General features: G+C 46.5%; 1 protein-coding gene across 1 annotated transcript; it reads left to right on the top strand.

Moving 5' to 3' along the window:
• The first annotated feature begins 5062 nt into the window (after positions 1 to 5062).
• On the top strand, positions 5063 to 13670 carry TEKTL1 (tektin like 1). The gene is made up of 7 exons (XM_045521991.2): positions 5063 to 5632; positions 6844 to 6948; positions 11647 to 11845; positions 12252 to 12418; positions 12576 to 12671; positions 12761 to 12874; positions 13407 to 13670. Exons 1-7 carry the CDS (start codon positions 5063 to 5065, stop codon positions 13668 to 13670), a joined length of 1515 nt encoding a protein of 504 aa, XP_045377947.2.
• The last annotated feature ends 500 nt before the right edge of the window (positions 13671 to 14170 follow it).

Here is a 14170-nt window from a genome sequence, read left to right as displayed (position 1 = left end):
AAGCTATGGAAGCAACCTAAATGTCCATCAACAGATCAATAGATAAAGAAGATGTGGTATATATATATATATATTTTACATTATGTATATAATGGAATAGTACTCAGTCACAAAAAAGAATGAAATTTTGCCATTTGCAGCAATGTGGATGGACTTGGAGGGCATTATGCTAAGTGAAATAAGTCAGACAGAAAGACAAATACTGTATGACATCATTTATATGTGGAATCTAGAAAATACAACAAACTAGTGAACATAACAAAAAAGAAGCAGATTCACAGAAACAGGGAACAAACTAGTGGCTACCAGTGAGGGGACAGGGGTGGCAGGGCAACACAGGGGTGGGGAACTGGGAAGTACAAAATGTTGGATATAAGATAGGCCCAAGGATGTACTATACAACATGGGGAATATAGCCAATATTTTGTAATAACAGTAAATGGAAAGTAACCTTTAAAATTTGTATAAAAATTTTTTTAAATAAAAAAATTTAACAAAAATCATTCTCCTTATGATTCATGATTACTTATTCAACATTGATTTTGTGCCTGGCGTTGTACTGAGGGGGGAATCCCAGTCCTGCCCTCAGAGCTTTACCTCAATGAGAAATGGCACTAGAGAACTTGCATATTGCCTCCAGAAACACTCTCCATCCTCCCCCTGTTCTGTGTCCTAGGACCTTGAACTTCATGGATCAAATCAACAGGCTCCTTTTGCTCTCTGACTTCTAGTTGGGTTCCAGCAGAGGGAGACCCTTGCAGGAGATCAGAGAGATGGAGGAGAATGAGGCCAGGGTATTCCCCCCTCCCCCACGTCCATCCTTACCTGATCACTGCAGACGTCTGTGCCCTTAGACTGTAGACCACAGGTCCTGGCAGGTGGCCCTCTCCAAATTCTATCAGTAACTGCTCCCTCCTCTCTCGAGTCTGCTTTCCCCCTCTCTGGGATGTTCTTCAGGTGCTGCTAGCTCCAAGGTACCGTGTTATCCTTCCTGTGTGGTTTCCTTACCCTCCCACCACACCTTTACCAAAGTCTCCTCAAATTACCCGGTTTAAGTGTATATCTGCTTCCCGCTGAGATTTCCTGTCTAGACAAGTGTTTAGAAGAGGCAGTGAAAAATAAACAGGCAATGAGAAGTAGAATGTAGTTTAGAAGTGTCTTCAGTGGTAGATCCAGGAGCTGGGAAGCCCCAGCAACACAGCTGGCAGGGAAGAGAGAGAGGAAAAACAGAAGGCAAAAAATGTTAAGAGTTTTTTTCAATAATCCAGATAATGAATATTCATTGTGGAAAATGCAGAAAGTAACCCAAATCCTATTCATAATCCATTAAAATGTTGGTGGATTACTTTCCAAGTGAGGATATTTTTCCTAATTCAAAATTAGAAACATGCCTACATGTTAAAACATGGATGAATCTTGAGGACATTATTCTCAGTGAAATAAGCCAGAGACAAAAGGACAAATATTTTATGATTCCACTTATATGAGGTTCCCTAGAGCAGTAAGAGTCACAGAGACAGAAAGCAGAATGGTGGGTGCCAAGGATTCGGGGGAGGGGGAGTGAGACATTAATCTTTGATGGGGACAGAGTTTCAGTTTAGGAAGATGAACAAGTTCTGGAGATAGACAGTTGTGATGGTTGCACAACAATGTGAATGTACTTAATGTCGCTGAACCATATATGTGGTTAAGTAATGGTTAAGATGGTAAATAGTTATTTAAAACCATTTGAAATGGTTAAGATTTTATTTGATGTTGGATGGCAGACAAACAGCCAGTGAAGGACCAAGACTGGAAGCAAAAGGGAAAAGTGTGAAAGAGTATAGGAGAGGAGATTCAAGTTTTGGTTAACAATTTCAAATACTCCCTAGAGGTCAAGTTAAATGGGATGGAAAAGAAACTAGGAATTGGTCAATTGCTGGAGGACACTAATAACCTTTGCCTGAATCATTTCAGAGGACTGGTGGGGGCTAGAGCCATACAGACCAGTCTTTATCCCTCACTGAAAAGCATGATCGCCACCTTTGCAGGAGGTGACCGGGAATAGCCAGGAAGAACCTCCTCTCCCAGCCTGGGGCTTCCCACAATCTCCTGACACCTCCCCCAGGAAAGTGACCTCATTTCTCAAAGACAAAACTGATTCTAGGTCATATCCCCCTGGAACAAGAGACCAATTGATGTGATTATCTCCAAGAGAAAGAGGGGCACCTACTAAAAGTAGAACCTGGTGCCCCAGAAGGGAAGACATCAGGGAACCTAAAAAGGGGTCTCTGATAATTACCTGCCAAGATTTCAGAGTGAAGGGCAACTCCATGTAATACCAAAGGAAAAAAGGAAAGAAAAGGCAGAAGTTTTAGAAGGTTCTCCTTCATACATTCTGCAATTTCACTCCATTTAATGCAAGGGCAAAATTTTCTTCCCCACATGATAATGCTCATTATACAAAACAAGTGGTCCCACCAAAAATGGCTACAAGAAGGAATTTCTGTAAAACGTTCCTCATTATAAAAATCAGAGAGCTAATTTCGCAAATATTATTCCCCACTGGCCTGAGTTAGAAATATTCGAACTTCAGTATGTTGGGAGGAGGGAGATGTGTGTAAATATAACAATATACGTAGGAGAGGGGAATAGAGAAATGACTGGAGTGAAATCAAAGCATGTTCTTAATAGGTATCTCTGGATGGTAAAATTACATATAAATTCTGATTCTCTTCATTATATTTTTCTGTGTTTTACACAACATGCATACATTACCTTCATATGATGAAAACAGGCTTATTTGTTAGCTTGAGAGACTATTTGGGCTTACAGAGTAGTGAAATTCTCCCATCCCTCAAGCTCATGTATATAAATGTTTCTGTAGCATTTTTAAAACTTCATAATTTTAAAATTTTTTTGCAAGATGGAAAACTTCATAATTTTCATTCAGCCCTGGAGACTGAGAGCCAAACCCAGCCCTGCTCTGGTTCCTTCTAGGCACCTGCCGTCTTAGTTTAGGCTGCTATAACAGAATACTGTAGACTGGTGGCTTATAAACCACAGAAGTTTATCCCTCACAGTTCTGGAAGATGGGAAGTCCAAGATCAAGGTACTGGCATATTTTGTCTGGTGAGAAATTCCTGGCTCACAGACAACCATCTTCTCATTGTGTCCTCACGTGTCAGAAGGGGTGAGGGAACTCTCTGAGGTCTCTTTTACAAGAACATTAATCCCATTCATGAGGGCTCCACCTTGACGACCTAATCACCTCCCAAAGTCCCCAACTCCAAATACTATCACGTTGGACATTAGGATTTAACATATGAATTTTAGAAGGACACAAACATTCAGTCTCTAGCACCTACCAACCCAGGTGAGACCTCAAAAACATCAAAACCTAGCCAGGCAAAAATCTTGAGGTAAAGAGAGCTAACCAAAATGGTATTAGCAAGTGCAAAAGCCCTTAGTTAGCAACTAGCATGACATGTTAGACGAGTACAAAGACGGCCAGGGAGGTGGAAGCACACTGAGTGCGCCTGGGGGTGGGAGGTGCAAGATGAGTTATTTGGAGGAAATGAGAAAACTCAGATCATGCAAAGCCTTGCAAGTAAAGAGCTCTCAGATTTTATTCTGGTACAATGGGATTCACTGAAGGGTTTTTAAGTGAGAAAGTGACGTATTCTAGTTTAAAATACAGCACTGGCTGTGCTGTGGAGAACGAATTTGAAGAAGTGGGTGGGAGGTAGGCAGGGAGACCAGGCAAGTGAGAAATGATGGAGTGAATGAAAATAAAAGTGCTACTGGCAGCAGTGGAGAACAAACTGATCATAGTGGAGATAAGTTTTAAAGGTAGGACAGGCAAAATTTGTTGATGGATTGGATGTGGACATTAAAAAATTAAAGAAGCTTCCTAAGCTTTTAACATGAGCAACTGGGGTGGATGGTGAGCCACTAAGTCAAGGAATACCAGCTGAAGAAAACAATCAGGGAGATTAATCAAAGTGTGGTTTTGGTTCTGTGGAGTTTGAGATGCCTACCCATTGCCCAGGTAAAGATGCCGCTGCTAGGAAAAAAAAAAAAATCAGGGTGATGTGATAGAGAATTATGGGGGAGGCACTGAGGGCAGCTGTCTTTTTTTCTTCCCCAGACTCTGACCTGCTTCTTATGTTGAAGGAATTCTACATCATATGAGTCTTGGTGGGGAATAAAGTCTTCCTCTCACCACAGAAACAGGAAGTTCAGACCAGACTTACTTTCCCACCTTCTCCTGCAGCTCTGGCACAGCCATGTGATACAGGCTCAGATAATTAGATGCAGCCACCTTGGACCCTGAGAACTAAGGAGTCAAAAGAAGCAGGTACTATAGAGAACAGATTCAGTTGCTAGCCGCTGAGCAGTGCTATTCCCGGCGCAGGAAGGGGAGAGTTCTGCAATGGTAGCAGTAGCCGTGGTGTCTTCAAGAGCCACCGAGTGGCTTTGTTTTTTGGTTTTTTGTTTGTTTGTTTTGGTTTTTTGTTTGTTTGTTTGTTTGTTTTTGGCTTTGTATCTGACCATGAGGCCATCTTTTCCTTTTCTGTGGCTTGCACTAAAGATCCTGAGTGCTAGGAGAGAGTAGGGCTTAGATATAGTGCTAAGGAAAGACCCCCTTAAGATGGTGATATTTAAACTGGGTTCTGAAGATTGAAAAGGAGCCAGGCATAAGAACATCATGGGAAGAAACAGAGAGGAAACAGCAAATCCAAAGCTTTGAAGTGGCAAAGAGCTTAGCACATCCTCAGAGCTGGAAGAAGGCCCTTAAGAAGCAATAGCGAGAAGTGGGCTAGATGAGATCTGCTTTCTCAAGGAACCAGGATTCCAAGCCACCTCCGCCTACCTCCAAAGCAAAAACTCTCCAACCCTTTCCTGTAGTCTTTCCCCTCCCCCACTTTTGGAACTCTGCCTGCGCGTTTGCCGTGGTCGTCATGGTGATGGGCCCTCTGTTTCACTCACTCTTCAGGCCTGGAAGGAATTGCGTGTCGTTGAGAGCCCAGGCTCCTCCGCGAGAGGATCTCAGGCCAGGCCAGAATATCAAGCAGAGGCCATGCCCGTGTTGATACCCCTAGTTGAGTGCAGTCAGGACACGCGTGTAGGGCCTCCAGCATGGCGCGATGCGGCCAAGGCCCTGACACAGAAGGTGCACCAGCTGACCGACCGCTGCGAGCAGGAGGCGGTGACCATGTGGCAACCCAAGGACAGCGTGCGGGACCCGCATGTAGCGCGCCACCTCTGCAGGGCTGCCTACATCCTGCCCTGGCGCTTCCGCGTGGAGATGCTCAAAGGTGGCGGCACCATGGAGAAGCCACCGCCTGGCGAGGGCGTCACGCTGTGGAAGAGCAAGATGAAGCCGCCCGCCTGGCAAGCCCGCCTGCCGCTGCCCATGCACCGCGACGCGCGGGCCCTGCAGACGGCCGAGCTGGTGCACGCGCACGCCCGTGGGGCGCGCCTCACCGCGGCCCGCCTCGGCCGCGCGCAGCACCAAATCAATGGGCAGCTGCGGCTGCTGCAGCGCCAGCGGGAGGCTACCGACCGCAGGCTCAGCGAAGTGCGCAAGGGACTGCTTATTAACCAGCAGAGCGTCAAGCTGCGGGGCTACCGACCCAAGTCTGAGAAGGTGGGACCACCACCCCGGCCCCCCAAAGCCCAGTCGCAAAGACTGAGGCCTCTGCTCCCCCTGGATGCTCAGCCTGGGCAAAACCCACCCTATAGAGAAAACACTCCTCGATCCAGGCCCCAGCTCTGCTGAATAAGGGGACAAGAAGACAGTCTTCAGATGAGGGGCCTCGGTCCTCAGCCCCAGAGACTGAGATCCTCCCAGCGGAATGAGATCCTCAGCCCCCTCACCACAGTGGGGAAATCACTCCCAGTCTCCCAGCCAGGGAGAGACGTGGGACTCTTGAGTCAGACTAGACGAAATTCTTCCCAAAGAGTAAAATCCACAACTCCCATCCCAGACGTGAAATCACACCCAGTCCCCAGGCCCAGAGAATGAAAACCTCCCATGGGATTAAGACCCTCAATGCACCAATCCCAGTGAAAACACAGCCAAAGCCACCAGCTGAGGAGAGGAGGTGATGTCCTGGTGCCAACCCAGGTGAAACCCTCCTCAAACTGTTTATTTTTACAACCCTAAACCAATACCTCCACAGCTTCAGGGAGTGAGATCCTCTCCCAGGTTTCATCTGGCAAAAAAAGGAAGAGGTCCTGCCTAAAAAGTGAGATGCTTGAAGTCCCAGCCCTTGCATCAGAAAGTTAAGTCCCCAGCCAAAGAGAAAGGATCCCCTAATCCCAGCCCTGGTGACATCCTCCCCCTAAAGTGTAACCCTCACCCCAAAAAAGGGGAACATTCCAGCCTCCCTGGAGAGAGATGAGACCCCACCCACAGGGTGGGATTCCTAGTCCCAGCCCCCAGATCCAGATAGTAAGACCCCCAAAAGGCAAACCCTCATCATCCCTATGAGCCTCCTCCACTTCCAGCCAGGGAAAGGGTGTAAGACCATCACCAAAGAAGGGGGAACCCCAGCCCCAGAGAGTGATGATAACCTTCCCCCAAGTTAAGTCACCTCCATCTCAACTCACTGGGCTCCTATCTATTAAAAGGGAGAAGCCCTCAGCTCCACTCTCTAGGGGGTGAGACCTCCCCCAGGTGAGAGCCCCATAAAAGGGTAAAGCCTTCTCAGAGAATGAGACTCCCAAAGAGAAAGGGTGCCCACAACTCCTCAAATCCAGAGTTTATGAGGATGGCAAACCCTCTACCATCCTGAAGGAGAGCTCTCCACCTAGTCCTCTCCCAGGGGTGTGAGAAATTCTCTTCTTGTTTTCCAGATCCCTGACAAAGCTGACAGTACGCTTACCTGGGAGAAAGAAGAGCTACAGAGCATGAAGAGGAAAATGGAGAAAGATATGGAAAAATCAGAGGCTCTGCTCAAGGTGGGGCATGCCCCGGGCCAAGTTAAAGGCGCTACGAGGGGATCATTGGCTGCCTAATGGGTGAACCCCTCTAACCTTGGGAACTGTAGCAACAGCCGATCCCTCAACCCACACACCTACCGAACCCTGTCCTGACCATCACTGTATTTCCCCTCCTAAATGGAAAAACTGGGGCTCTGAGAGATGGAGTTGGACCTCAGAACAGCAACAAACATCCCCTTTGTGCCAAGCCCTGTGCAGTCATTGAGTTAACTCCTTAAAACAGTCCTGTGAAATAGGAACTATGATCCCTTCATTAGGGATGGAGAAACTGAGGCTCAGAAAGACAAGGGCTCACCCAAGGCATGGGGCTAGCCAGTGGTAGGGCTGTGGTTCCAGCTCAGGTGTCTTTTTCCCCCAGCTTTAGTATGGTATAATTATTCGTTTAAAATTGTGTATGTATTAAATAATGCCATTTGCAGCAACATGGATGGACCTAGAGATCATCATAGTAAGTGAAACAAGCCAGAAAGAGAAAGAAAAGTACTATATGATATCTCCTGTATTCAGAGTCTAAAAAAAAAGACATAAATGAACTTATTTACAAAACAGAGACAGACTCACAGACATACAAAATAAACTTCTGGTTACTGGTGGAGGGGGAGGGGATGGGCAGGGATAAATTGGGAGCTCAGGATTTGGAGATACTAACTACTATATATAAAACAGATAAACAAGGTCTTACTGTGTAGCCCAGGGGACTATATTCAGTACCTTGTAATAGATTATAATGAAAAAAAATAAAAGGAATATACATATATATATTGTATATATATATATACAGACAGACACAACTGAATCACTATGCTGTACACCAGAAATTAACACATTTTAAATTGACTATACTTCAACAAATAAAAAAGAAAAAATTATATATATATTTAAAATGTGCAATGTGATGATTTGATATATGTGAAATAATCATCACAATCACCTCACATTGTTACCTCTGTGTGTGTTTATGTGTGTGCAGTTTAAGATCTACTTTCTTAGCATATTTCAATTTAAAAAGACTGTACTGTTATTCATAGTCACATTAGATCTCTAGAACTTAATCCTCTTGCATAAATGAAAGTTTGTACAACCTGACAATTATCTCCCCATTTCTTCTTACCCCCAGCCCCTGGCAGCCACATTCTACTCTAACCTATGAATTTGACTATTTTAGATTCCACATATAAGTGAGATCTTTCTGCATCTGGCTTATTTCAATTAGCATAATATTCTCTAGGTTCATCCATGTTGTCACAAATGGCAAGATTTTCTTTTTTAAGGCTGAATTATATTTTATTATATATATATTATTATACAATATTATAATATATTAAGATACCTGCATAGTATGTTATTAATATATTAATGTTATTGCCATATATTATTAGTATCATAATATACTTATATTAATATATAATATAGTAATATTACTATTACCTAGCAATTTTATTATCTTACTATATTATATGTCACATTTTCTTTATCTATTCATCTGTCAACAGACATTTACATTGTTTCCATGTCTTGGCTATTGTTAAGAACGCTGCAGTGCACGTGGGAGTGATTTCTCTTTGACGTCCTGATTTCCTTTGGATACACGCCCACAAGTTGGAGAACTACTTTATGATTCAATTTGGCTGGCTCTTTACGCAGTACTATATGCTTGTCTTTGTTGACTTCAGCCAGAGATGGGTTCTCACTGCATCCTTCACTCTTGCAACAAGGATTACTTTATGAAAGCACTAATGGAGATGGGAGAGTAACCAGGTTTCATGGAGCCTGTGTGTACTCATCCACTTGACAAGTATGAATCCAGTATCATGGTGTCCCAGGCACCATGTTTGACACTGGGGGCAAAGCAGTGAACAGTATAGAACTGGCCTTGCCCTCGAGGTCACATTATAGGGCCCTTGGAAGAAGAGACTGGCCAGGGTTGGAGGCCGGGGCAGGGGAGGCGGGGGGGGGGGGGAGTAATGCGGGCGGGGGGGAGTTGAGGGAGGGGATTTAGGAGCTCTTGCACCACTGTCCATGGTGCTGAACCTTATTTGTGCTCAGCCCACTGCACCTCTAGGCTGCTATCATATTCCTTTAAATCTGGTGATTCCTGAAAAAACCCCCAAGGAAGTCTGAAACAGACAAGGGAGAAGACATGACGGTGGCACTAGTAGGGAAGGGCTCACAAGAGAGAAAGGGAAATACAGAGATGAGAAAAGACAGACACAACTGGAAAGACAGAGGGCCACTGGAGAGGCCTGTAGTGAATATTTCTGCAGAAAAATGTTCACCACCAAGTAGATATGCTTCAACTTAAAATTATGAACTTAGATTTAAAGTTGACACTCAGAGTTTTCCCAGAGGTGTCACCACGTGTCTCTAGAAATCTTGTTATCCCACTGTGCAAGTTATTTCATATCTTCTCTTCCTTCATACTTTTCCAGCTTCTTCCTCTTTCTTCATTCTCAGTGAATGACCTCAATGCATGGAAACCATGGAATAGAACCTCTCTCATTTTTCCTCTGCCAAGCCTATAATTCCATCTACCTACCACACCCACCTTCTGCCCCTTCTCCTGCATCATCGGTTTTTCTTTCTTTATTGGATCATTCTCACCAGTGAACAAATGGGGAATTATTCTTAATGGGTACAGATCTGTTCGTGATGATGAAAATTTCTGGAAATGGACAGTGGTGGTGGTTGCATAACATTGTGAATATACTTAACGCCACTGAACTGTACACTTAAAAGGTTTAAATGTCAAATTTTTATGTCTATTTTACCACAATAATAAAACCACCTCTCTTGATCCCATATACCCTTCCAGATAATCTCCATTTCTCTGATTCACTCACTAGCCAATCTTACCTGCACATGTCGACCCTCTTACTTCCTTTGGGCAGGAACTGGACCATTTTCCCCCACTGCAACCCTGCCACCTGGCACCTGCCCAGCATACAGGAGGGATTTGGTGAATAGTTGAATAAATGAATAAAAGACTTTTTAAATCCATTTTTTAACCCAAATGGATGAATCCCAAAGATAGGATATTCATCAAAAGAAGCTGGACATAAAGAGTACACACTGTATAACTCCACTCACATGAAGTGCTAGATGTCAAAAGCTTTTTCTTAAAGAGTCGGGTAGTAAATATTTTAAGCTTTCTGTGTAATACTGACTCTGTCACAAATACAGATGGTCTCCAACTTATGATGGTTCAGCTTATGATGGTGCACAGGCAATAAACATTCTGTAGAAACTGCAATTCAAATCTTCAGTTTTGATCTTTTCCCCAGCTAGCAATATGGGATACAAAAATCTCTCATGATGCTGGGCAGCAACAATGAGCCACAGCTCCCAGTCAGTCACTCATAGGGTAAACCAATCCACTCACAGCCATTGTGTCCATACAACCATTCCGTTTTTCACTTTTAGTACAGTATCCAATAAGTTACATGAAATATTCAACTGATACACTTATAACCATTCTGTACCCATACAACAATTCTGTTTTCTCATTTTCAGCACAGTATCTGATAAATTACATGAAATAGTCAACATTTTGTTATGAAATAGGCATTGTGGCTTTGTGTTAGATGATTTTGCCCAACTGTTGACTAATGTAAGTGTTCTGAGCACAGTCAAGGTAGGCTAGGCTAAGCTATGACATTCGGTAGGTTAAGTGTATTTAAATGTGTTTCCACATTATATTTTCAACTTACAATGGGTTTAATGGGATGTAACCTCATCATAAGTTGAGAAAGATCTATGCTCAATTTCACAGCATCTCACAAAACAACCAGAAACAATACATACATGAATGAACGTGCCACATTCCAATAAAGTTTTATTTTCAAAGCCAGATGGCCAGTCCATAGGCTGTAGTTTACCTGAGTCCTTAAAGAACAGGCAAAATTAATCTACTAGGCAGATTAGTAGAGAAGGGGTATGGGGCACCAGGGAAATTTCTGGGGTAATGGAAATATCCTGTATTTTGATAAGGGTGGTGTTTACATGGGTATATACATATGCAAAAAGTCTTCTGTTTTAATATAACTCTCAAATAATTGCAAATATCCAAGGAATGCAATGTATTTTATAATGGTGGAAGTAGGATTTGAGTGGGGATGGGGGTCCAGATGCAATGGAGCCTGGGAGGAGGAACTCTGAAGACAGCAGAGGGCTCTTGATACTGATCAGAGAAGAGGAAGGGAGACCTCAAGGCTAGCGCTGGCGATGGGATAAGCCCTGAAAGCAGTTGAAGAGACAGGATGGCACAAGAGGACCAAAGTGTAGATGCAGCTATCTACCTCTCCACTTCACAGATGGGGGAGGGGAGTGTTTTCTTAGGGTGCCAGAGCAAAGCCAGGCACAGAAACCAAGCAAGTGATACCTGGGACACAAAAGCCGCCACCAGCCCCTAATGCTCCTCCTCTCCCCATCCAGGGGTCATTGAAGGCTTCTGGACAGATGATGAGAGTTTGGGGCATCTGAGCTTCAACTTGGAAACCAGTTGCTCCTTTCCAGCTGTGAAAAGAGCTGGAGAAAGCCAATTTGGAGGCAGAAACACTTTAAGGCCTCCTGGAGAGAGATCACTTTCAGCCACTTCCCCCAATCTCCCAGCTTACAATTGGTCTCTTCTCTGCCCTTCTCTCCTTCCTTGCACCCCAGGCCCTGGCCTCCTGTCGCGACACCCTGGTCTTCTGCTGTAAAGAGAGGCTCCAAGCTGTGGAGCTAATGAATCAGCCGTTGGACAAGGTTCTAGAACAGGCTGGCCGCCACTCTTGGGTGAACCTCTCCCGGGTTCCGACCCCGCGCACTCAGGGCCTGAAAACACCGCCTCCAGACCCTGTGGGCACCTACACCCCAGGTAACTCCCCACAGAAAGAAGTCCACTATACTGGGTGCTCTTGGTGCCCATTTCTCCCCCACTTCTCGGCTGCTGCCTTCCCTGGGTAATTGTCCCCCTTGACGAAACGGGAGGGCTGAGAGCAAAACCCATGTTCTTGGTTAGCTCTTCCCCCGCGAGCTCCTGCTTCCCACGCTCGAGCCCCGCCACCCCCCGCAGCACTCTCGCTCAGTCATTCCCTGATGCTGCTACTACTACCCCCACTATTGGCCCCTCCTGTACTTTCTCCTGGCCCCTCAGTAAAGCCCCCTTGCTTGCCCGAGGCCCACCACCACCTGAGAATAGAGAGGGGGGACTCGGAAAGCGAGGGTCAGGAAAAGGAGACCTAGTGCCACACACGCGTCCCACCTCCCCACCGCCTCCGCAGAGTGCGCCACCGTGCTGTATGAAGCCAAGCGACTGTTGATGGAGTCCAAGGACACTTTGCTAGATATGGCAAAGAACGAGGAAGACATCCGGGAGCAGCAACAGCAAATAAGCGACCGCGTGTGCGCCTCCCTGGCGCAGAAAATGCGCGAGACTTTGGAGCTGAAGGTGGGCGCAGCTTCTAGTTGGCGGCTGAGGTCTGGGATGGGAGAGTACCCAGGTGAGAGACGGGGGAGGTGGTGGCGGGGGGAGGGGAAGGGGGAGAGACGCAGGAGGAATGAGGACGCGAAGCCGGTGTGATCCCCCTGTTCTCCCACCTACCCAGGAAAGAATGAACATGACCTTAGGGCTAATGAGGGGAACTGTCCACCGGTGCACGAAATTCAACCAGGAGATGTACATCACCCGCGACCTCATCAAGGTATGGTTTGAGGAAAGTGTCTGCGAGGGTGAGGCCAGGGGTGTCCAGGTAGGCTGGGCCTCACTGCTTCGTACACCGCACTCCGCCAGGGTCCTTTGTCCAAAAATTACCTGGAGACTCGAGAGAAGTTGGACAGACCTCTGGTGCGCGTGTACCAGAGACACGTGGGCACCCAACTCCCCGAGGCCACCCGCCTCGCCCAGGTACGCCCCTTTCCGTCCCCCTTCCGCGCCTACCCACCCTCTCCAGTCACGGCCTTGCCATTGTGAGACTTCCTCCTCAGGCACATCTACCGCAGGTAATACCCCCTCATCCAGGTCTGTGAGTCTTTCAACCCCCACCCAGGAGAGGCGCTTCAATCCCGACACCTGTCTCAAATAAGTTCTCTCAACCTCTGTCCATCCCCACCTTGAGCCCTTCCCCTCACTCTTTGGGTGCATTCCCTCCCTCAGCCCTGCCCTGCCGCGTGTTCTTTTCCAAGTACATCTGGCCCAGGCGTGAAACCCCCAACCGCATTCAAGGCTGGCCTCTCCTAGCTGTCTGTGCCCTTCCATCACGCACACCTGACTCAAAGGTGTGCACCGCCCCCCCCACCCCGCATCCGAGGCCCGCCCCCTCTTCGGTTGTGCTCCTTTCACACATACACACACACCTGGCCCAGGTGTGTCCGCCCACCCCACACAGCGCCTGGCCCGGGCTCACCTGTCTCCCAGCACGGCCCTGCCCCTTCTCCAGGGCACTGACAAGCTGCAGCGCCACATCTCCCATGTGGAAAAGAACCTGCAGGAGCTGCTTGCCATGCGCGACAATCTCACCTGGAGCCTCAACTGCAAGAAGATCGGGCATGACGTGGACTACAACGTGGTGCGCCTGCGCCTCCGCCAGCGGCACCCGCACGTGTCTTATGAGCAGGCGCAGAGCCTGGTCAACGACTGGGACCCACGCATGCCGCCGCGCCCTGAATCCAGCACCTACCCCAAGGGACAGGTGCACCTCTGACCCAGTGAGCCACAGCCCAGTGGCCCTCCCTCTCTCCAGGCCCGCCCTCCCTCTGAGCGCCCTCCTAGCAGAATTATAATTAAAAATAACAATAATTGCCATTTGTTAGGCACCTAATATATATCAGCCACTGACTCTACTTTACAGGCGGTGTATCCTGGAGGTTAACAGGATGGATTTGAACACCATATTTCTGGGGTTCAAATCCTGGCTCCCCAATTTCACATTATGTGACCTTAGGTAATTCACTATTCCTCTCTGGCCTCAGTGTCTCCAACCTGTAAAACGTAAAATTGCAGCATTCACCTCGAAGCCTTGTCATAAGGATAGATGAGTCCATAGTTAAGGCTTGTGGAATGGTGGCTGCATATAAAACATCCTCAAAGCAGGTGGATTGTTATTCCCACCTTACAGCTGAGGAAAGGGAAGCAAGTAAGGTTAAGCGGATGCCCAAGGTCACACAGCTTATAAACAGAAGAGCTGTCATTTTAATACCTGAC

The sequence above is a fragment of the Camelus bactrianus genome, chromosome 22 (genome assembly GCF_048773025.1).
Source record: "Camelus bactrianus isolate YW-2024 breed Bactrian camel chromosome 22, ASM4877302v1, whole genome shotgun sequence".
Classification (NCBI taxonomy): Eukaryota; Metazoa; Chordata; class Mammalia; order Artiodactyla; family Camelidae; genus Camelus; species Camelus bactrianus.
This window is presented reverse-complemented; position numbering and strand designations above follow the sequence as displayed.